Source organism: Pelophylax lessonae (genome assembly GCF_965119305.1).
Source record: "Pelophylax lessonae genome assembly, chromosome: 12".
NCBI classification, from domain to species: domain Eukaryota; kingdom Metazoa; phylum Chordata; class Amphibia; order Anura; family Ranidae; genus Pelophylax; species Pelophylax lessonae.
In genome coordinates, this window is record NC_138779.1 from 268,452 (window position 1) to 293,690 (window position 25,239).

At 46.4% G+C, this 25,239-nt stretch overlaps 1 protein-coding gene across 2 annotated transcripts in view; it reads left to right on the plus strand.

The window, feature by feature from the left end:
• LOC309567778 (membrane-spanning 4-domains subfamily A member 4A-like) overlaps positions 1 to 25,239 on the plus strand; it is a 99,804-nt gene that overhangs the window by 59,778 nt on the left and 14,787 nt on the right. For both annotated transcript variants that reach the window (XM_082273227.1, XM_082273228.1), the window contains exons 4-5: positions 1,557 to 1,613; positions 17,133 to 17,291. In XM_082273227.1, coding sequence (XP_082129353.1) covers positions 1,557 to 1,613; positions 17,133 to 17,291 — 216 coding nt within the window. The remainder of the gene's footprint in view (positions 1 to 1,556; positions 1,614 to 17,132; positions 17,292 to 25,239) is intronic.

The window sequence follows — 25,239 nt, forward strand, 5'->3', positions numbered from 1 at the left end:
TAACAGGATATTACCACCTTCATAAAAGGGGATTACCACCCCTCCTAACAGGATATTACCACCCCATAACAGGATATTCCCACCCCCATAAAAGGATTTTATTACCCCCCCCCCCATAACAGGATATTACCACCCCATAACAGGATATTACCACCCCATAACAGGATATTACCACCCCATAGCAGGACATTAACCTCCCCATAACAGGATATTACCACCTTCATAAAAGGGGATTACCACCCCTCCTAACAGGATATTACCACCCCATAACAGGATATTCCCACCCCCATAAAAGGATTTTATTACCCCCCCCATAACAGGATATTATCACCCCATAACAGGATATTATCACCCCCCATAACAGGATATTACCACCTTCATAAAAGGGGATTACCACCCCTCCTAACAGGATATTACCACCCCATAACAGGATATTCCCACCCCCATAAAAGGATTTTATTACCCCCCCCCCCATAACAGGATATTACCACCCCATAACAGGATATTACCACCCCATAACAGGATATTACCACCCCATAGCAGGACATTAACCTCCCCATAACAGGATATTACCACCTTCATAAAAGGGGATTACCACCCCTCCTAACAGGATATTACCACCCCATAACAGGATATTCCCACCCCCATAAAAGGATTTTATTACCCCCCCATAACGGGATATTACCACCCCATAACAGGATATTATCACCCCCCATAACAGGATATTACCACCCCCCATAACAGGATATTACCACCCCCCATAACAGGATATTCCCACCCCCATAACAGGATTTTATCACCCCCCCCATAACAGGATATTACCACCCCCATAACAGGATATTACCACCCCCATAACAGTATATTACCACCCCATAACAGGATATTACCACCCCATAACAGGATATTACCACCCCATAACAGGTTTCTGTTACCCCCCATAACAGGATTGTATCACCCCCCCATAACAGGATTTTACCACACCCCATAACAGGATACTACCACTCCCATAACAGGATATTACCCTCCCCATAACATGCTACTCCCACCTTCATAACAGGGGATTACCACCCCATAACAGGATATTCCCACCCCCATAACAGTATATTACCACCCCATAACAGGATATTACCACCCCATAACAGGTTTCTGTTACCCCCCATAACAGGATTGTATCACCCCCCCATAACAGGATTTTACCACACCCCATAACCGCATACTACCACTCCCATAACAGTATATTACCACCCCATAACAGGATATTACCACTCCTATAACAGGGAATTACGTCTACCCCATAACAGGGGATAACCTCCCCCCCATAACAGGGGATTACCCCCCCCCATAACAGGGGATTACCTCCCCCCCATAACAAGAGATTACCACCCCCATACCAGAAGATTACCACCCCCCATAACAGGATACTACCTCCCTCATAACAGAAGATTACCACCTAGGAAAGGTGTTATTTGGATGGATTTCCACCAGACCAATGTGGGGTGTAGAGTGATTTGTGTTTGTCTGCTGGAGAATAAATCTTTATTATTTCTTTCTTCTAGTATATTGCATCCGGGTCGGTGTCAGTCACTGCTGCAGCTCGGCCCACCGTGGGGAAGGTAAGAGCATAAAAGCCTATGAAAAGCAATCTCTACACATTACCATTCCGGGGACAAAAAAGCATTTCATACATGGCATAGGATCCCCAGAGCACCAAAGACACTGGAGATCGGAGAACATATGTCTAAGGAACCGAGGAACCTAAAGCTCGTCTATATATACACATGTCTGTATACAGGGGGGGAAAATAATGATTTGCTCCCTGCAGATTGTGTAAGTTTGCCCACTTACAAAGAAATGGCGGGTGTATAATTTTAATCATAGGTGTATTTTATATGATACAGACAGAAAATCAACCAGAAATCCAGAAAAATCACATGATACAAATGTTATAAATGGAGTCACATAGTTGCATAGTTAGTGAGGTTGAAAAAAGACATCAGTCCATCCAGTTCAACTTATGATGTGTGTGTTTGCTGTTAACCGTACATTGTATACCCCTGTATGTTGTACATTGTATACCCCTGTATGTTGTACATTGTATACCCCTGTATATTGTACATTGTATACCCCCTGTATGTTGTACATTGTATACCCCTGTATGTTGTACATTGTATACCCCTGTATGTTGTACATTGTATTCCCCTGTATGTTGTACATTGTATACCCCTGTGTGTTGTGGTTTTTAAGGTGTCCATCTAATAGTTTTTTGAAACTATCAATGCTCCCTGCTGATACGACTGCTTGTGGAAGAGAATTCCACATCCTTACCGCTCTTACAGTGAAGAACCCCTTACGCACTTTAAGGTTAAACCGCCTTTTCTCAAGTTTTAGTGAGTGGCCACGTGTCTTATTGTATCTCCTCTCTCTGAATAGTTTGTTCCTTATGCTAGGGTCGCCAGTACAGTATTTGTACATTGATATCATATCCCCCCTCAATCGTCTCTTCTCCAGAGAGAATAAATTCAGTGCTTGTAGTCTTTCCTCATAGCTGATGTCCTCCATTCCCCTAATTATTTTTGTTGCCCTTTTCTGGACTTTCTCCAGTTCCAGCACATCCTTCCTGAGGACCAGTGCCCAGAACTGGACAGCATACTCCAGATGTGGCCGGACCAGAGTCTTGTAGAGTGGGAGAATAATCTCTTTATTTCTGGAGTGAATCCCCTTTTTTATACATCCCAGTATTCTGTTGGCTTTGCTTGCGGCGGCTTGGCATTGCATGCCACTGCCAAGCCTTTTGTCTACCAGTACCCCCAGGTCCTTTTCCATCCTAGACTGACCCAGAGGTTCCCCCCCTAGTGAGTAGCTTGCTTTCTGGTTTCTGGCCCCCAAGTGCATTACTTTACATTTTTCAACATTAAATCTCATCTGCCATGTAGTTGCCCACCCCGTTATTCTGTTCAGGTCCGCTTGTAAGGTTTCCACATCCTGCATAGAAGATATTGGCATGCCTAGTTTAGTATCATCTGCAAATACTGAGATTGTACTAGATATCCCCTCCTCTAGATCATTTATGAATAAATTAAACAGGATTGGTCCCAGGACAGAACCCTGGGGGACCCCACTTTCCACACCCGCCCAATCCGAGTACTCCCCATTAATCACCACCCTCTGTACTCTCCCCTGGAGCCAGTTCTCTATCCAGGTACTCACCTTATGGTCCATACCTACCTTCCTTAGTTTGTACAGTAAGCGTTTGTGGGGAACGGTGTCAAAGGCCTTTGCAAAGTCCAGATACACCACATCCACAGGCCTTCCTTTATCCAGATACACCCCATCCACAGACCTTCCTTTATCCAGATACACCACATCCACAGGCTTACCTTTATCCAGATACACCACATCCACAGGCTTTCCTTTATCTAAGTGGCAGCTCACTTCATCGTAGAAGGTTAACAGATTGGTTTGGCACGAACGATTTTTCACGAATCCATGCTGATTACTACTTATAATACCGTTTTCATTACTAAAGTCTTGTATGTGGTCCCTTATCATCCCCTCCAAAATCTTGCAGACTACTGATGTTAGGCTGACCGGCCTATAGTTACCCGGGATATATCTCGGCCCCTTTTTAAATATTGGTACCACATTGGCTTTTTTCCAATCAGCTGGCACCATACCCATCTGTAGACTATCCTTAAAGATCAAGAATAATGGTCTGGCAATCACCTGGCTGAGCTCATTAAGAACCCTCGGGTGCAAGCCATCCGGTCCCGGGGATTTATTTATGTTAAGTTTCTCTAGTTTAGCTCTAAGTCTATCCTCTGTTAGCCATGGCGGCACTTCCTGAGGTGTATTATTTAGTTTGGCCTTACAAGCAAGGTTCGTGTAGCCCCCCGATTCTTTTGTGAAGACTGAAGAAAAGAAATTATTTAACACTTCCGCCTTTTCTCTGTCCTCAGTGGCCATTTTTCCTTTATCATCTTTTATGGGGCCAATGTGTTCTGGCCTCGTTTTCTTACTGTTTATATACTTAAAGAACTTCTTGGGGTTCTTTTTACTCTCCTCCGCTATATGTCTCTCGTGTTCTATTTTAGCTGCCCTGATTTCATCTTTACATTTCTTATTACACTCTTTGTAATGCTTAAATGCTGCCAATGACCCCTCAGTCTTGTATTTTTTGAAGGCCTTTTCTTTAGCACTAATATACATTTTTATGTTGGAGTTTAGCCACCCAGGGTTTAATTTTGCTCTTTTAAATGTATTTCCCTTTGGAATGCACTGGCCAATCCCCTTGTTAAGTATGCTCTTGAAGCACTCCCATTTTTTCTCCGTGTTCTTTGTTCCCAGGGTTCTATCCTATTTGATATTTTCTAGCAGCGAGCGCAGTTTAGGGAAATTGGCTCTTTTGAAATTCAGTGTCCTTATATTACCCCTCTGCTTCCTATTACTATAATTAATACTGAAACTTATTGCCCTATGGTCACTGTTTCCTAAGTTGTCCCGTATTTCTATATCCGTGAGCAGGTCTGTATTGTTGGTAATCAGTAGGTCAAGTACCGCATTGTTTCTTGTCGGTGCATTCACCATCTGACCCATGAAATTGTCCTGCAAAACATTTAGGAACTGCCGAGCCTTGGTTGAGTGCGCAGTTCCTTCTGCCCAGTCTATATCAGGATAATTAAAGTCCCCCGTTATAATGACATTTCCCATCCTTGCTGCCAATCCTATCTGTAACATGAGGTCCGCCTCCCCCTCCTCCCTCTGGTTGGGGGGCCTATAGCATACGCCCAATATTACCTTCCCCACCGTGCCTTCCTTTTGATGCTCTACCCATAGGGATTCTGCCTCATCCATAGCTCCATTATTAATATCATCCCTCATATTTATCTGTACACTGTTCTTAACATACAGACATACCCCTCCCCCTTTTTTACCCTCTCTATCTCTGCGATAAAGGGAATACCCCTGAATGGTCGCCATCCAGTCATGAGAGCTGTCAAACCAAGTCTCAGTTATCCCCACAAAATCTAAGTCCTCCTCAAACATCAGCAGCTCCAGTTCTCCCATCTTGTTGGCCAGGCTTCTGGCATTGGTATACAAGCCTCGTAATTTTGATCGGTTACATTTATCCTCATTTGATGTTTTTAGCCTGCTCTCTTGATTTTTCCCCATACCCACCCTGGGTATAGGAGCTCCGAACACCCTACCGCTAATGCCCCCATTTCTGCCCTCTGAAACTTGCTTTCCACTGGCTAATTCTACATCTGTACCCTCCCCCCCATTCCCTAGTTTAAAAGCCCCTCTAACTTTTTGGCCATCCTCGCACCCAGTACGGCTGCACCCTCCCCATTTAGGTGCAATCCGTCCCTACAAAAGAGCCGGTGACCGACTGAGAAGTCGGCCCAGTTCTCCAGGAACCCAAAACCCTCCTTACTACACCAGCTCCTCAGCCACTCGTTAACTTCCCTAATCTCCCGCTGCCTCTCTGGTGTGGCTCGAGGTACAGGTAGTATTTCGGAAAATACTACCTTGGAGGTCCTAGTCCTTAACTTAGCGCCTAAGTCCCTGAAATCGTTTAGGACTCTCCGTCTTCCTCTGCCTATGTCATTGGTACCCACGTGTACCATGACAGCTGGGTCTTCCCCAGCCCCACCCAATAATCTGTTCACCCGATCCGCGATGTGCCGAACCCGAGCGCCCAGCAAACAACAGACTGTTCGGCGCACACGGTCTTTGTCACAGATTACACTGTCCGGTCAGACGCACAACACTGAGTCGCACAGCCCGGTCAGACGCACCACCCTGAGTCGCACAGCTCGGTCAGACGCACAACACTGAGTCGCACAGCCCGGTCAGACGCACAACACTAAGTCGCATAGCCCGGTCAGACGCACAACACTCAGTCGCACAGCCCGGTCAGACGCACAACACTGAGTCGCACAGCCCGGTCAGACGCACAACACTGAGTCTCATAGCCCGGTCAGACGCACAACATTGAGTTGCACAGCCCGGTCAGACGCACGACACTCAGTCGCACAGCCCGGTCAGACGCACCACCCTGAGTCGCACAGCCCGGTCAGACGCACAACACTGAGTCGCACAGCCCGGTCAGACGCACAACACTGAGTCGCATAGCCCGGTCAGACGCACCCACTCACAGTACACTCAGGTAGCACTAGGTACTCACAGATACTCAGGTACTACACTACCCCCTCAGTCACTGTTCAATCTAAGTCACCAGTCTTACTTACCTAGTGTGTGTCCCTTTAAGGCTTTCACTAGCAGTTCCTGACGGTGAGTCAGTCAGTCTCCTCTCAGCACCCCGCCTCCCTTGGTCAATCCCTGTCAGCTAGTCTCCTCTGCTCCTCTCTGTGGGGAGGGGGGGGGGTTCCCGCACGCCGCCCTCAACAGGGGGGGGTCTTAGCACCGGACGCCGCCGCACAAGGGAGGGGGGGGGGTTATCGGTCCGCTCGCCGCCCGCTTCCTTAAAGGGGGGAGGGGGGTTCTAGCCCGGACGCCGCCGCCGCTCTTCTGAGGGGTGGGGGGGGGTACTCAGTCCTTTAGTCCTCCTCTGCCGCCGCTCAGATGATCCTCCCCTTCAGTTACCGGACCCCTCGGTTCCCGAAGATCTCCTGCACCGGCTCCCCCGGCTCCCCCGCAGCACCTTCTCCTCCTCTCTCTGCACACACGCACACACACAGTCCTGCTTCCTGCTTCCGGTTTCAGCAATCTCCTTCCTGCTGGTGCTCTGAGGAGGTACCTGACCACCACATCCACCTCCAGTCGCAGTTCAGTGAGTAAAATAAGTATTTGATCCCCAACCAACCAACAATAATTCAACCTCCCACAGACTGCCTACAGTAGGTGCTCATGTGGTGCACAGATTAGTCCTGTCAATGTAAGAAGGAGCTCCTAACGACAACTCGTTATGTGTATAGAAGACAACCGCCCACAGAATCTCTTTCCTCCAATCACAGCTCACCATCATGGGAAGACCAAAGAGCTGTCAGAGGAGGTCTGGGAGAAGATTGGAGACCGGCACAAGGCTGGAATGGCTACAAGACCATCAGCAAGAAGATTGGTGAGAAGGAGACAACTGTTGGAGCGATTATTCACAAATGGAAGAAATGCAAAAAAAAACATCAATCGCACTCAGTCTGGAGCTCCATGCAAGATTTCTCCTCATGGGGTGAGGATGGTCATGAGAAAAGTAAGGGATCAGCCTAGAACTACACAGGAGGAGCTTGTGAAAGATCTCAGGGCAGTTGGGACCACAGTCACCAAACAAACCATTGGTAACACGCCACCATAGATTGAAATCCTGCAGCGCCCGCAAGGTCACCCTCTCGAAGAAGGGACATGTACAGTCCGCCAGAAGTTTGCTAAAACATCTAAATGATTCAGAGAAGGAGAAAGTGCTGTGGTCAGATGAGACCAAAATTGAGCTCTTTGGCATTAATTCCACTCGCCGTGTTTGGAGGCAGAATAATGCTGACTATGACCCTAAGAACACCTCCCCTACAGTCCCCTTCCCTACAGTCACCGTCCCTACAGTCACCGTCCCTACAGTCACCGTCCCTACAGTCACCTTCCCTACAGACACCGTCCCTACAGTCACCGTCCCTACAGTCACCGTCCCTACAGTCACCTTCCCTACAGTCACCTTCCCTACAGTCACCGTCCCTACAGTCACCCTCCCTACAGTCACCGTTCCTACAGTCACCGTCCCTACAGTCACCTTCCCTACAGTCACCATCCCTACAGTCACCCTCTCTACAGTCACCGCCCCTACAGTCACCTTCCCTACAGTCACCTTCCCCTACAGTCACCTTCCCCTACAGTCATCGTCCCTACAGTCACCGTCCCTACAGTCACCGTCCCTACAGTCACCCTCCCTACAGTCACCGTCCCTACAGTCACCATCCCTACAGTCACCATCCCTACAGTCACCCTCTCTACAGTCACCGTCCCTACAGTCACCTTCCCTACAGTCACCTTCCCTACAGTCACCGTCCCTACAGTCGCCTTCCCTACAGTCACCTTCCCTGCAGTCACCGTCCCTACAGTCACCTTCCCTACAGTCACCATCTCTACAGTCACCGTCCCTACAGTCACCGTCCCTACAGTCAAGCACAGAGGTGGAAACATGATGATTTGGTCTGTTTCTCTGCTAAAGGTACAGTCCGACTTTGCAATAGTCCTGTACAGGCAAACGGCTCAGGCGAGGTGTGGATCAGGTGCAGGTCGGATCCGCCATCCAGGTAATTGCCAAACAAAAAGATAGTGACCACACTCCGATATAAATCAAAGCATATGAAGTGTTTATTCATCACCACGAACATCAAAGTAGGTCTGGTACAACACAGGACAGGTAATTGGTTGACGCGTTTCAAGAAACACTGATGTCAAATAATAAAAGATAGAAGATAAAAAATATAGATAGTCATAAATAATAATAATAAAGATATATGTGTGCATATAGTTTGATGTTAAAAAAACTATATAACTATTTGAGATCTCAATTAGACTCATATGCACACAAATCAGAACTCCAAAATATGTGTCTAATGTACATCTTATAATAATAAACTCATTTCACAATAGTTAAATGAGTGTGACATCGCATTTTCTCCGCAAATATATCCATCCACACATAGATTACTTAAACCATCCCTACAGTCACCTTCCCTGCAGTCACAGTCCCTACAGTCACCGTCCCTACAGTCACCATCCCTACAGTCACCTTCCCTACAGTCACCATCCCTACAGTCCCCATCCCCTACAGTCACCGTCCCTACAGTCACCTTCCCTACAGTCACCTTCCCTACAGTCACCGTCCCTACAGTCACCGTCCCTACAGTCACCTTCCCTACAGTCACCGTCCCTACAGTCACCTTCCCTACAGTCACCTTCCCTACAGTCACCGTCCCTACAGTCACCGTCCCTACAGTCACCTTCCCTACAGTCACCGTCCCTACAGTCACCTTCCCTGCAGTCACCGTCCCTACAGTCACCTTCCCTGCAGTCACCGTCCCTACAGTCACCTTCCCTACAGTCACCGTCTCTACAGTCACCGTCCCTACAGTCACCTTCCCTACAGTCTCCTTCCCTACAGTCACCGTCCCTACAGTCACCATCCCTACAGTCACCGTCCCTACAGTCACCTTCCCTACAGTCACCTTCCCTACAGTCACCGTCCCTACAGTCACCTTCCCTACAGTCACCTTCCCTACAGTCACCGTCCCTACAGTCACCGTCCCTACAGTCACCTTTCCTACAGTCACCGTCCCTACAGTCACCTTCCCTGCAGTCACCGTCCCTACAGTCACCTTCCCTACAGTCACCGTCTCTACAGTCACCGTCCCTACAGTCACCTTCCCTACAGTCTCCTTCCCTACAGTCACCGTCTCTACAGTCACCTTCCCTGCAGTCACCGTCCCTACAGTCACCTTCCCTACAGTCACCGTCCCTACAGTCACCTTCCCTACAGTCACCGTCCCTACAGTCACCGTCCCTACAGTCACCTTCCCTGCAGTCACCGTCCCTACAGTCACCTTCCCTACAGTCACCGTCTCTACAGTCACCGTCCCTACAGTCACCGTCCCTACAGTCACCGTCCCTAAAGTCAAGCACAGAGGTGGAAACATGATGATTTGGGCTGTTTCTCTGCTAAAGGTACAGTCCAACTTTGCCGCATTGAGGGGCAAATGGGCGGGGCCATGTATTGTAAAATTTTGGATGAGAACATTCTTCCCTCAGCCAGGACACTGCAGATGGGTTGTGGATGGGTCTTCCAGCATGACAATGACCCATAACATACTGCCAAGGCAACTGTAACGGATTAACTGTCACCCCAACTGGGTACCTCCGTTGATGGATGCTCCTAGTGCTTCCCGAGGACTCCAAGCACTCCACAAGACACTATAACCACCTCAGTCCCCACAAACCGCCTCAGCTTGGTTGGGGTCTCAAGGTCTCCTACCCACCCTGGACCTACGACAAGGCTCCAGGTTCCAGTGGGTGAACCTCTCTTTCCCCAGAGAGTGTAGCAGGAACATGAAGAAGCTCTTACAAGAGCTTAATGATTATTCAATGGAGTATGAAGAGCATAGCAATCCCTTGTAGCAGATTCCCCCAATAAGAGACAGGACTCTAGATTGAGGGTGAAGTAGATCTCTCGGTTTAATGGTACAGCTGATCTTTTATACAGTTTTCCCCCACAAGGTTACCACCCAGGTGGACCTTGTGGGGAACAAGACACAAAATTCACAATCCAATAAAAACAGAGTTTTACACTCAATCACTCCCATACAGTGTACACAGTCCCTCCCCTCTGCCTTATTACATCATATGCAGATGAAATTGTATATAGAAACATAATTAACCTGAACTAATTATCTAGCCATCTGGACAGAACAATGTGAGGTCATTAACATTTAACAATGGGACAGGCAGACTTAACACAATCCACACCCCAGCTCAATAGATAGACAATAGGACAAGACTGCCAATGACAGTTTGTTCCGTATACTACATTGAAACACATGGAATACACATCTAGGTGTCACAGACTCCATGGCAACAGGCCACAGGTCTCACAGTGCAAAGTGGGATCAAATCTCCACATTTCTTGAGAGACACCGTTGACAAATATCACTCTCCCATCTGAAGCCATCCAAACCATTCTCTCAGCGTCCCCCAAGTATCTTTCCCTCGCTCCCAGTAATGGTGAGCACCGTCACAGCAACAAAATAGTGGCTCAAGAAGAAGCACATTAAGGTCATAGAGTGGCCTAGCCAGTCTCCAGACCTTCATCCTATAGAAAATTTATGGAGGAGCTGAAACTTCGAGTTGCCAAGAGACAGCCAAGAAACCTTAAGGATTTAAAGAAGATCTGTAAAGAAGAGTGGAGCAAAATCCCCCCTGAGATGTGTGCAAACCTGGTCACCAACTACAAGAAACGTCTGACCTCTGTGCTTCCATCTACAGGAAACGTCTGACCTCTGTGCTTCCATCTACAAGAAACGTCTGACCTCTGTGCTTCCATCTACAAGAAACATCTGACCTCTGTGCTTCCATCTACAAGAAACGTCTGACCTCTGTGCTTCCAACTACAAGAAACGTCTGACCTCTGTGCTTCCCAACTACAAGAAACGTCTGACCTCTGTGCTTCCATCTACAAGAAACGTCTGACCTCTGTGCTTCCAACTACAAGAAACGTCTGACCTCTGTGCTTCCATCTACAAGAAACCTCTGACCTCTGTGCTTCCATCTACAAGAAACGTCTGACCTCTGTGCTTCCCAACTACAAGAAACGTCTGACCTCTGTGCTTCCATCTACAGAAAACGTCTGACCTCTGTGCTTCCATCTACAAGAAACGTCTGACCTCTGTGCTTCCAACTACAAGAAACGTCTGACCTCTGTGCTCCCAACTACAAGAAACGTCTGACCTCTGTGCTTCCATCTACAAGAAACGTCTGACCTCTGTGCTTCCATCTACAAGAAACGTCTGACCTCTGTGCTTCCATCTACAAGAAACGTCTGACCTCTGTGCTTCCCAACTACAAGAAACGTCTGACCTCTGTGCTTCCATCTACAAGAAACGTCTGACCTCTGTGCTTCCATCTACAGGAAACGTCTGACCTCTGTGCTTCCCTCTACAAGAAACGTCTGACCTCTGTGCTTCCATCTACAAGAAACGTCTGACCTCTGTGCTTCCCAACTACAAGAAACGTCTGACCTCTGTGCTTCCATCTACAAGAAACGTCTGACCTCTGTGCTTCCATCTACAGGAAACGTCTGACCTCTGTGCTTCCCTCTACAAGAAACGTCTGACCTCTGTGCTTCCATCTACAAGAAACGTCTGACCTCTGTGCTTCCCAACTACAAGAAACGTCTGACCTCTGTGCTTCCAACTACAAGAAACGTCTGACCTCTGTGCTTCCATCTACAAGAAACGTCTGACCTCTGTGCTTCCATCTACAGGAAACGTCTGACCTCTGTGCTTCCCTCTACAAGAAACGTCTGACCTCTGTGCTTCCATCTACAAGAAACATCTGACCTCTGTGCTTCCCAACTACAAGAAATGTCTGACCTCTGTGCTTCCATCTACAAGAAACGTCTGACCTCTGTGCTTCCAACTACAAGAAACGTCTGACCTCTGTGCTTCCATCTACAAGAAACGTCTGACCTCTGTGCTTCCCAACTACAAGAAACGTCTGACCTCTGTGCTCCCACCTACAAGAAACATCTGACCTCTGTGCTCCCATCTACAAGAAACGTCTGACCTCTGTGCTTCCATCTACAAGAAACGTCTGACCTCTGTGCTTCCAACTACAAGAAACGTCTGACCTCTGTGCTTCCAACTACAAGAAACGTCTGACCTCTGTGCTTCCATCTACAAGAAACGTCTGACCTCTGTGCTTCCATCTACAAGAAACGTCTGACCTCTGTGCTCCCAACTACAAGAAACGTCTGACCTCTGTGCTCCCAACTACAAGAAATGTCTGACCTCTGTGCTCCCAACTACAAGAAACGTCTGACCTCTGTGCTCCCAACTACAAGAAACGTCTGACCTCTGTGCTTCCATCTACAAGAAACGTCTGACCTCTGTGCTTCCATCTACAAGAAACGTCTGACCTCTGTGCTTCCATCTACAAGAAACGTCTGACCTCTGTGCTTCCCAACTACAAGAAACGTCTGACCTCTGTGCTTCCATCTACAAGAAACGTCTGACCTCTGTGCTTCCATCTACAGGAAACGTCTGACCTCTGTGCTTCCCTCTACAAGAAACGTCTGACCTCTGTGCTTCCATCTACAAGAAACGTCTGACCTCTGTGCTTCCCAACTACAAGAAACGTCTGACCTCTGTGCTTCCATCTACAAGAAACGTCTGACCTCTGTGCTTCCATCTACAGGAAACGTCTGACCTCTGTGCTTCCCTCTACAAGAAACGTCTGACCTCTGTGCTTCCATCTACAAGAAACGTCTGACCTCTGTGCTTCCTAACTACAAGAAACGTCTGACCTCTGTGCTTCCAACTACAAGAAACGTCTGACCTCTGTGCTTCCATCTACAAGAAACGTCTGACCTCTGTGCTTCCATCTACAGGAAACGTCTGACCTCTGTGCTTCCCTCTACAAGAAACGTCTGACCTCTGTGCTTCCATCTACAAGAAACATCTGACCTCTGTGCTTCCCAACTACAAGAAATGTCTGACCTCTGTGCTTCCCAACTACAAGAAACGTCTGACCTCTGTGCTTCCAACTACAAGAAACGTCTGACCTCTGTGCTTCCCAACTACAAGAAACGTCTGACCTCTGTGCTCCCAACTACAAGAAACATCTGACCTCTGTGCTCCCATCTACAAGAAACGTCTGACCTCTGTGCTTCCATCTACAAGAAACGTCTGACCTCTGTGCTTCCAACTACAAGAAACGTCTGACCTCTGTGCTTCCAACTACAAGAAACGTCTGACCTCTGTGCTTCCATCTACAAGAAACGTCTGACCTCTGTGCTTCCAACTACAAGAAACGTCTGACCTCTGTGCTTCCCAACTACAAGAAACGTCTGACCTCTGTGCTCCCAACTACAAGAAACATCTGACCTCTGTGCTCCCATCTACAAGAAACGTCTGACCTCTGTGCTTCCATCTACAAGAAACGTCTGACCTCTGTGCTTCCAACTACAAGAAACGTCTGACCTCTGTGCTTCCAACTACAAGAAACGTCTGACCTCTGTGCTTCCATCTACAAGAAACGTCTGACCTCTGTGCTTCCATCTACAAGAAACGTCTGACCTCTGTGCTTCCCATCTACAAGAAATGTCTGACCTCTGTGCTTCCATCTACAAGAAACGTCTGACCTCTGTGCTTCCATCTACAGAAAACGTCTGACCTCTGTGCTTCCATCTACAAGAAACGTCTGACCTCTGTGCTTCCATCTACAGAAAACGTCTGACCTCTGTGCTTCCCAATTACAAGAAACGTCTGACCTCTGTGCTCCCAACTACAAGAAACGTCTGACCTCTGTGCTTCCCAACTACAAGAAACGTCTGACCTCTGTGCTTCCATCTACAAGAAACGTCTGACCTCTGTGCTTCCCATCTACAAGAAATGTCTGACCTCTGTGCTTCCATCTACAAGAAACGTCTGACCTCTGTGCTTCCATCTACAGAAAACGTCTGACCTCTGTGCTTCCCAACTACAAGAAACGTCTGACCTCTGTGCTCCCAACTACAAGAAACGTCTGACCTCTGTGCTTTAATCTACAAGAAACGTCTGACCTCTGTGCTCCCAACTACAAGAAACGTCTGACCTCTGTGCTCCCAACTACAAGAAACGTCTGACCTCTGTGCTTCCATCTACAAGAAACGTCTGACCTCTGTGCTCCCAACTACAAGAAACGTCTGACCTCTGTGCTTCCATCTACAAGAAACGTCTGACCTCTGTGCTTCCATCTACAAGAAACGTCTGACCTCTGTGCTTCCATCTACAGGAAACGTCTGACCTCTGTGCTTCCCAACTACAGGAAACGTCTGACCTCTGTGCTTCCCAACTACAGGAAACGTCTGACCTCTGTGCTTCCAACTACAAGAAACGTCTGACCTCTGTGCTTCCATCTACAAGAAACGTCTGACCTCTGTGCTTCAATCTACAAGAAACGTCTGACCTCTGTGCTCCCATCTACAAGAAACGTCTGACCTCTGTGCTTCCCAACTACAGGAAACGTCTGACCTCTGTGCTTCCATCTACAAGAAACATCTGACCTCTGTGCTTCCATCTACAAGAAACGTCTGACCTCTGTGCTTCCATCTACAAGAAACGTCTGACCTCTGTGCTTCAATCTACAAGAAACGTCTGACCTCTGTGCTCCCATCTACAAGAAACATCTGACCTCTGTGCTTCCAACTACAAGAAACGTCTGACCTCTGTGCTTCCATCTACAAGAAACGTCTGACCTCTGTGCTTCCATCTACAAGAAACGTCTGACCTCTGTGCTTCCACCTACAAGAAACGTCTGACCTCTGTGCTTCCAACTACAAGAAACCTCTGACCTCTGTGCTCCCATCTACAAGAAACGTCTGACCTCTGTGCTTCCAACTACAAGAAACGTCTGACCTCTGTGCTTCCATCTACAAGAAACGTCTGACCTCTGTGCTCCCAACTACAAGAAACGTCTGACCTCTGTGCTTCCATCTACAAGAAACGTCTGACCTCTGTGCTCCCAACTACAAGAAACGTCTGACCTCTGTGCTTCCAACTACAAGAAACGTCTGACCTCTGTGCTCCCAACTACAAGAAACGTCTGACCTCTGTGCTCCCAACTACAAGAAACGTCTGACCTCTGTGCTCCCATCTACAAGAAACGTCTGACCTCTGTGCTTCCAACTACAAGAAACGTCTGACCTCTGTGCTTCCCAACTACAAGAAACGTCTGACCTCTGTGCTTCCAACTACAAGAAACGTCTGACCTCTGTGCTTCCATCTACAAGAAATGTCTGACCTCTGTGCTCCCAACAAGGGTTTCTCCACCAACTACTAAGGGGATCAAATACTTATTTTACTCCTTGAACTGCAACTCCATTTATAACATTTGTATCATGTGATTTTTCTGGATTTTTGGTTGATATTCTGTCTCTATCATATAAAATACACCTATGATAAAAATTATACACCCGCCATTTCTTTGTAAGCAGGCAAACTTAACACAATCTGCAGGGATCAAATCACTACAGTATGTTCCCCACTATGTATATATGGTGTCACAGAACGGGAAGTGAGTGAAGGTCTCCCAGCTTCTTGTCTAAGTATATGGTGTCACAGAACGGGAAGTGAGGGGAGATCCTTCTAATAATGTACATCATCCTGTATAGTGAAGAATGTCATGTGTCAATGTCATCATTTTCTCTCACTTTCTAACCAGGTGACACAAGAGTGTGACAGAACAGGAAGTGGAAGGAAATCTCCTCTAGGGGGGAGGGACAGAGCAATTGGACCTTGAATTGCTGTGTATGATGGATGTTGTGTGATGTCATTGCAGTGACGGATGTTCTCTGATGTCATTGCAGTGACGGATGTTCTCTGATGTCATTGCAGTGATGGATGTTCTCTGATGTCATTGTAGTGACGGATGTTGTGTGACGTTATTGCAGTGACAGATGTTGTGTGATGTCATTGCAGTGAGGGATGTTCTCTGATGTCATTGTAGTGACGGATGTTGTGTGACGTCATTGTAGTGACGGATGTTGTGTGAAGTCATTGCAGTGACGGATGTTCTCTGATGTCATTGCAGTGACGGGTGTTGTGTGATGTCATTGCAGTGACGGATGTTCTCTGATGTCATTGTAGTGACGGATGTTGTGTGACGTCATTGCAGTGACGGATGTTGTGTGACGTCATTGCAGTGACGGGTGTTGTGTGATGTCATTGCAGTGACGGATGTTCTCTGATGTCATTGCAGTGACGGATGTTCTCTGATGTCATTGCAGTGACGGATGTTCTCTGATGTCATTGCAGTGACGGATGTTGTGTGACGTCATTGCAGTGACAGATGTTGTGTGACGTCATTGCAGTGACGGGTGTTGTGTGATGTCATTGCAGTGACGAATGTTCTCTGATGTCATTGTAGTGACGGATGTTGTGTGACGTCATTGCAGTGACGGATGTTCTCTGATGTCATTGCAGTGACGGCTGTTGTGTGATGTCATTGCAGTGACGGATGTTCTCTGATGTCATTGCAGTGACAGATGTCCTCTGATGTCATTGCAGTGACGAATATTCTCGGATGTGATTGCAGTGACTGATGTTTTCTGATGTCACTGTAGTGACGGATGTTGTGTGATGTCATTGCAGTGACAGATGTTCTCTGATGTCATTGCAGTGACGGATGTTCTCTGATGTCATTGCAGTGACGGATGTTCTCTGATGTCATTGCAGTGACGGATGTTCTCTGATGTCATTGTAGTGACGAATGTTCTCTGATGTCATTGCAGTGACGGATGTTCTCTGATGTCATTGTAGTGACGGATGTTCTCTGATGTCATTGTAGTGACGGATGTTCTCTGATGTCATTGTAGTAACGGATGTTCTCTGATGTCATTGCAGTGACGGATGTTCTCTCTGATGTCATTGCAGGTGAGGTCCAGTCTGGTGATGAACACAATCACTGCGATCCTCGCCGGTGTCTCCATTGTACTCTTTGCCATAAATTTTATTCCTTTTCATGGATTTTACAGCTCGATGTGTCTGTACAACGCAGAGGAGAAGACATGTGAAGGACACTTTGAATTCAGTGTAAGCTCTGTAACCTCCTGTACTGGGGGGTGACATCATCTCAAAGGGAATCTCTTACTCCAGGATCACTGGGGGGGAGGGGTGATATCGGATTAAAGGGGATTTCAGACTCCAGGATCACTGGGGGGAGGGGGTGACATCAGAATTAAAGGGGATCTCTGACTCCAGGATCACCTGGGGGGGGGCAGGGGTGACATCAGGTTAAAGGGGATCTATGATTCCAGAATCACTGGGGGGGGGAGGGTGACATTGGATTAAAGGGGATCTCTGATTCCAGGATCACTGGGGGGAGGGGGTGATATAATAATAAAGGGGATCTCTAACTCCAGGATCCATGGGTAGGGGTGACATCGGATTAAAGGAGATCCCTGACTCCAGGATCACTGGGTGGGAGGGGGTGTCATTGGATTAAAGGGGATCTCTGACTCCAGGATCACCTGGGGCAGGGGTGACATCAGGTTAAAGGGGATCTCTGATTCCAAGATCACTGGGGGGGGGTTGATATTGGATTAAAGGGGATATCTGATTCCAGGATCACTGAGGGGGGGGGGGGTGACATTGGATTAAAGGGCATCTCTGACTCCAGGATCACTGGGGGGGGGAGGGTTGATATTGGATTAAAGGGTATCTCTGATTCCAGGATTACTGGGGGGGTGACATTGGATTAAAGGGGATCTCTGATTCCAGGATCACTGGGGGGGGAGGGTTGATATTGGATTAAAGGGGATATCTGATTCCAGGATCACTGAGGGGGGGGGGGTGACATTGGATTAAAGGGCATCTCTGACTCCAGGATCACTGGGGGGGGAGGATTGATATTGGATTAAAGGGGATCTCTGATTCCAGGATCACTGGGGGGGGGTTGATATTGGATTAAAGGGTATCTCTGATTCCAGGATCACTGGGGGGGGGGTGAAATTGGATTAAAGGGTATCTCTGAATCCAGGATCACTGGGGGGGGGAGGGGTGATATAGTGGATTAAAGGGGATCTCTGATTCCAGGATCACAAAGGGGGGGGGGCTGCCATTGGATTAAAGGGGATCTCTGATTCCAGGATCACTGGGGTGGATGTAATAAATTGTGTGATTATTCTCCGCCGTTTTCCAATCATGTGAAATGCACATTCCTGTTTACATATTACATCTGCACCTGATTGGATGATAATCGTAAATATTTTTGAAGACTCCACCCACGTGCCAACTCCAACTGTCTGAGACATAAACGCTGGACACATCCAAGGGGAAAAGTAGGTGTGGCTTGTGTGAAGTGGGCGTGGTAAAAGTGGTTCCAAACCCAAAAAGAAAAAGCGCCGTATGTTGCAGCGCATTGCTCCACAGATGTGTCACCATCTGTGACCTGACTAAGCCCCGCCCCCTGTCCATTTAAAGTGGTACCCCGGGCAAAATAAAAAATGTCATAGCGTTTCCAGGCTTGGAAAGATCAGTTTGTAAATGGATAGAAGATAGAAATCAGGGAGTAGTGGTTAATGATTCCTAACTGAAAAAGAAGGGTGAAGATCACCTAGTAGTTAAGGGATTGAGATACTCACTGACTCGTTAGGTGACATATATTCCTAATAAGGATGCTAGAAATAAGGCCGCTGTATAGCACAGACTGTAAAACATAGGCGGTAAAGTTATCCACACAATGTAGTATGCAAAAAAAGTAATGAAAACTCGTTGGAAAGAGGGAAAGGCGCCTCTGAAAGGGGACTTTAAACGGCCAATAATTAATTATCTAATGGTCCAAAAATGGGGTCAATAAGTATTCAAAAAAAGAAAAAAAATCACTTTATTAACACAAAATGCAATGAAACATTTTTTGTGTGCGTGTATACACGCGTGACCTGACACGCAAACAGAGATTTTAAAACCGAGGACCATAGAGTAGAATATTGATGGTGAAACATTGTTTGGCAAAGAAGAACCCCTAATATTACCACCCCAGTTCCCTTAGGGGTACATGGTAAAAATGGGGTACAGTACTTATCCAATGAATGACAAAACCTGAATTATCAGCTCAAAACAATGAAGAACAAAATCCAATGATGTCCATTCGTTTGCCGTTTTCTACAATGAGAATTACAGATGGAAGGACGAAGGACAATCTGGCCTAAAAAAACACCCGGGGTTCAGCAAGACCAAAAAGAGAGGTCAAAGGTCAAAGCGTGGAGAAACAACCCCGTTATTCAATGGATATACTTATGATGTTGATGAATGAAAACTCATTCAGGTTCACGTGGAATAAAATTCCAACACCTTCCAATAACTAAACAACAAAACATAAAAACAACATACAAATGTTACAATGGGGATTGTTGCCCGGTGTGGTGGGAGAAACCGGACAGCCTACTTAAAAAACGAGCCGCTTAATGTGCGGATCGAATGATGTATCCAGTGCAGCTGGTAATGTTCTATGTGCTGTGAAATACGGTGGACAAGGTGATAAAGGCCTTATTTGGCCACAGCTTAGCACTGAATCGACAATTAGGTCATTGATGAATAAACCAATCAAGACAGAATATCCATATAAATGGGAACCCCTTATATGATAAAGAACTGGCACTCTAGTGGTGGTCAGGGGTGGATCCAGGGGGAGGGCAATTGCTCCCCCCCGAGAAAAATATTACTGACTCCCCTGCTCTGGAAAGGCGGGTCAGTAAGCCCAGATTGGGGGTTCCCAAGCGTCAGTGTGAACTGTGAGGAATGGAGCCAGCACTAGAGGAAGGATGCTTCCAGTATAGCTCCAGCTTCCAAATTTACTCCGCCTCCACCTGTGACAGGAGCGATACAGGAAGCATCTGCTCTGCTCTCTACTGCAACCGCATGCTTCCTCGAACGTGGCTCCTATCACGCTGATGCTCAGGAATGGTGGGTCGGGAACCAGCCGCCAATAACCACCAGCAGAACCCACAAGCAATACCAGCCAGCAGAACCCACTAGCAGTAATAGCCAGCAGAACCCGCCAGCAGTACCTGCTAGTGCAACCCACCAGCAGTACCAGCCAGCAGTACCGACCAGCAGTACCAGCCAGCAGTACCGACCAGCAGTACCCACCAGCAGTACCAGCCAGCAGTACCCACCAGCAGTACCAGCCAGCAGTACCAGCCAGCAATACCAGCCAGCAGTACCAGCCAGCAGTACCAGCCAGCAGTACCCACCAGCAGTACCAGCCAGCAGTACCAGCCAGCAATACCAGCCAGCAGTACCAGCCAGCAGTACCCACCAGCAGTACCCGCCAGCAATACCAGCCAGCAGTACCAGCCAGCAGTACCCACCAGCAGTACCCACCAGCAGTACCAGCCAGCAGTACCGACCAGCAGTACCCACCAGCAGTACCAGCCAGCAGTACCCACCAGCAGTACCAGCCAGCAGTACCCACCAGCAATACCAGCCAGCAGTACCAGCCAGCAGTACCCACCAGCATTACCAGCCAGCAGTACCGACCAGCAGTACCCACCAGCAGTACCAGCCAGCAGTACCCACCAGCAGTACCAGCCAGCAGTACCCACAAGCAGTACCAGCCAGCAGTACCCACCAGCAATACCAGCCAGCAGTACCAGCCAGCAGTACCCACAAGCAGTACCCACCAGCAGTACCAGCCCTATAGGACAGTCAGCAGCAGCCACCAGCCATACCCGCCTGGGGGACAGCAGCAGCCAGCGATACCTGCAGGAATCCTGAGGAAGAAGTGAAGATTGAGGTCAGTTGAGGTGCAGGTAAATGACAGTGCATCCGTGTGAAAGCAGCCTTAGGCTGGCCATACACGATACAATTTTCTGAACAATTTTCTTGAAATTTACCTTCAACTATGTAGTACAAAGACCTGCCTAATTAGATACAAGTGAAAGTGTGGTTTAGCTTTGACCTCATTATGTGGTTTGTAGTAAATCTAACAGAAAATTGTACAACAAAAGTTGAACATGTATGGCCAGCCTTAGGCCCCTTTCACACGATCAGTCTAATTGGGTCCGCCCATCTGTTTTTCGGATGGACCCAATTGAACCCTCTATTCACCTCTATAGACCGACAGATGTAAACGGACTTGTGTCCTTTTACAACCGCCTTTTTCCAATTCAATCCACCTCAAAAAACAGAAGGGGACCAGTAAGGGAGTGCAGCGCGCTTCACGCATGTGCAGTAGAGGCGTGACCGCGAAGCCGCAAGGCTTCATTGCCGGGTTCCCTTACAGGCAATGGCCGTGGCAGCATCTGATAGCTGATGGAAACATTGCTGTGGTGCTGACATCGCTGGACTCCAACAAAGTGCAAATCAGGCAGAAATCTCAGCTGAAAAAAGCCAGCAGTGGGGAATGAGAGAAGACGATGAGTAGGTCTTTAACCACTTAAGCCCCGGAGGATTTGGCTGCTCAATGACCAGGCCCTATTTTGTGATTCGGCACTGTGTGACTTTAACGGACAATTGCGCGGTCGTGCGACGCTGTACCCAAACAAAATTTACGTCCTTTTTTTCCCACAAACAGAGCTTTCTTTTGGTGGTATTTGATCACCTGTGCAGTTTTTATTTTTTGCGCTATTAACAAAAAAATAGCGACAATTTTGAAAAAATAACATTATTTTTCACATTTTTTTATATGAAATTCTCAAAAAAAAAAAAAAGTAAAAATCAAAATTTAACATTTTAGGCCAATTTGTTTTCTGCTACATATGTTTGGTAAAAAAAAAATTGCAATAAGCGGATTTTGATTGGTTTATGCAAAAGTTATTGCGTTTACAAACTACGGGAAAGATTTATGTCATTTTTATTGTTTTTCTTTTTTAACAAGTAATGGAGGCGATCTGTGATTTTTTTTGCGGGACTGCGACATTGTGGCGGACAGATCGGACCCCTAACTGACATTTTTGACACTTTTGGGAGTACCAGTGACATTACTACAGTAATCAGTGCTAAAAATATGCACTGTCACTGTAAAAATGAATAAATGAAATTATATAATAATATATAATAGCCGTGCTCTCCAATAAATTAAAAATCACATAAATAAAAACCCCTTGTTATACACAGAACAATACAATTGATGATAGTGAGTGATTATAATAATACCTGTGCACAAAATAATCAAATTATCTCTATGTGCCACCATACAAACTATATGCAAATAATATGACACAATAGGTATGATTGTAAACAAATCAGATAATAAATAGACAGCGATACATCAATACAATATGTGATTAGTGCAAAATAAATGTGCAAAGTATAGTCCCAACAGCAATGTTTGAGGAAGTAAACCCTCCTCTGACACTTCCACCTATAGATGATCCTATGATAAGACTTACCTATAGGTGATCCTATGATAAGGCTTACCTATAGATGATCCTATGATAAGACTTACCTATAGATGATCCTATGATAAGACTTACCTATAGATGATCCTATGATAAGGCTTACCTATAGATGATCCTATGATAAGACTTACCTATAGATGATCCTATGATAAGACTTACCCATAGATGATCCTATGATAAGACTTACCTATAGATGATCCTATGATAAGACTCCCCCCTATAGGTGATCCTATGATAAGACTTACCTATAGGTGATCCTATGATAAGACTCCCCCCTATAGGTGATCCTATGATAAGACTCCCCCCTATAGGTGATCCTATGATAAGACTTACCTATAGATGATCCTATGATAAGACTTACCTATAGATGATCCTATGATAAGACTTACCTATAGATGATCCTATGATAAGACTTACCTATAGGTGATCCTATGATAAGACTTACCTATAGATGATCCTATGATAAGACTTACCTATAGGTGATCCTATGATAAGACTTACCTATAGATGATCCTATGATAAGGCTTACCTATAGGTGATCCTATGATAAGACTTACCTATAGATGATCCTATGATAAGACTCCCCCCTATAGGTGATCCTATGATAAGACTTACCTATAGATGATCCTATGATAAGGCTTACCTATAGATGATCCTATGATAAGACTTACCTATAGATGATCCTATGATAAGGCTTACCTATAGATGATCCTATGATAAGGCCCCCCCTATAGGTGATCCTATGATAAGACTTACCTATAGGTGATCCTATGATAAGACTTACCTATAGATGATCCTATGATAAGACTTACCTATAGGTGATCCTATGATAAGACTTACCTATAGATGATCCTATGATAAGACTCCCCCCTATAGATGATCCTATGATAAGACTTACCTATAGATGATCCTATGATAAGGCTTACCTATAGATGATCCTATGATAAGACTTACCTATAGGTGATCCTATGATAAGACTTACCTATAGATGATCCTATGATAAGACTTACCTATAGATGATCCTATGATAAGACTTACCTATAGATGATCCTATGATAAGACTTACCCATAGATGATCCTATGATAAGACTTACCTATAGATGATCCTATGATAAGACTCCCCCCTATAGATGATCCTATGATAAGACTTACCTATAGGTACTGTAAATATCTCCCAAACATGCACCGTTTAGGAGATATTTACCTTACATGCAGCCAGTGACGTCACTGGCGCATGCGCTCTGAAGGAACGGCCGCTGGTGCCGTTCCTTCAGAGCCCCGTGCCGTGACTGTCGGCTCCCGCGCGCGTGCGCGGGAGTGACGTCACCGCGGCTCCGGCCAATCAGATGGCCGGATGCTGCGATCCCAGAAGACGGGCGACTGGACATGTCGCCCGTCATACAGGTAAGCGGGCGGCACGGCGGGGGACTCGTTCTAAGGTAAGTATTTCATAATGAGCTAGTATGCGATGCATACTAGCTCATTATGTGTTTCTCTTTCAGCTTGTAAAAAAAAAAAAAAATGTAACTGAGTTTACAACCTCTTTAATGGGCCACAAAGCACCATCCAAAGTTTGGAATATCAGAGGGATCCTAATTTAGCTTCTTGTGATATAAACACCTCCACCATACACATTGACCACCTGGTGAGTCAAACTTCTTACCAGAAATGGTAGACCCTCAAATTATAGGGGGTCAATGAGAGCCTTTATACAAGACAGGGTAGGGTAGATATCCACTGAGTGCTTCCAGCCAGGGATGAAACGTCCTCCTTAGAATCTTAATACCAGGATGCTTGGATTGGTCCGAAATGTCAGAAGAAGCCACCTAAAGATTTGATGTTGGTCTTTGTAGGGTAGGGGTAGTTAGCCCACACACAGGTGTCTGATTGCCTCCAAGCTAAAATTCCTGAGGCTGACTTAATTAATCTCCAGGTCTGTGCTCCTTCAGACCTTAGATGCTGGGAGACTTGGATTCCCACCTGTGTGTGGGCTAACTACCCCAACTCATACAAAGACCAACATCAAAGCTTTAGGTGGCTTCTTCTGACATTTTGGACCAATCCAAGCATCCTGGTATTAAGATTCTAAGGAGGACGTTTCATCCCTGGTTGGAAGCACTCAGTGGATATCTACCCTACCCTGTCTTGTATAAAGGCTCTCATTGACCCCCTATAATTTGAGGGTCTACCATTTCTGGTAAGAAGTTTGACTCACCGGGTGGTCAATGTGTATGGGGGAGGTGTTTATATCACAAGAAGCTAAATTATGCCCCATACACACGTGCAGATTATCTGCAGACTTACCTTTTCTATGTAGTGCAAGGGCCTGCCGGATTGCATACAAATTGAAAGTGTTTAGGTTTGACCTCATATTATATGGTTTTGGTAAGTCTGCAGATAATCTGCACGTGTGTATGGGGCATTAGGATCCCTCTGATATTCCAAACTTTGGATGGTGCTTATTGGACTGCTTTGTGGCCCATTGCTGTTGGGACTATACTTTGCACATTTATTTTGCACTAATCACATATTGTATTGATGTATCGCTGTCTATTTATTATCTGATTTGTTTACAATCATACCTATTGTGTCATATTATTTGCATATAGTTTGTATGGTGGCACATAGAGATAATTTGA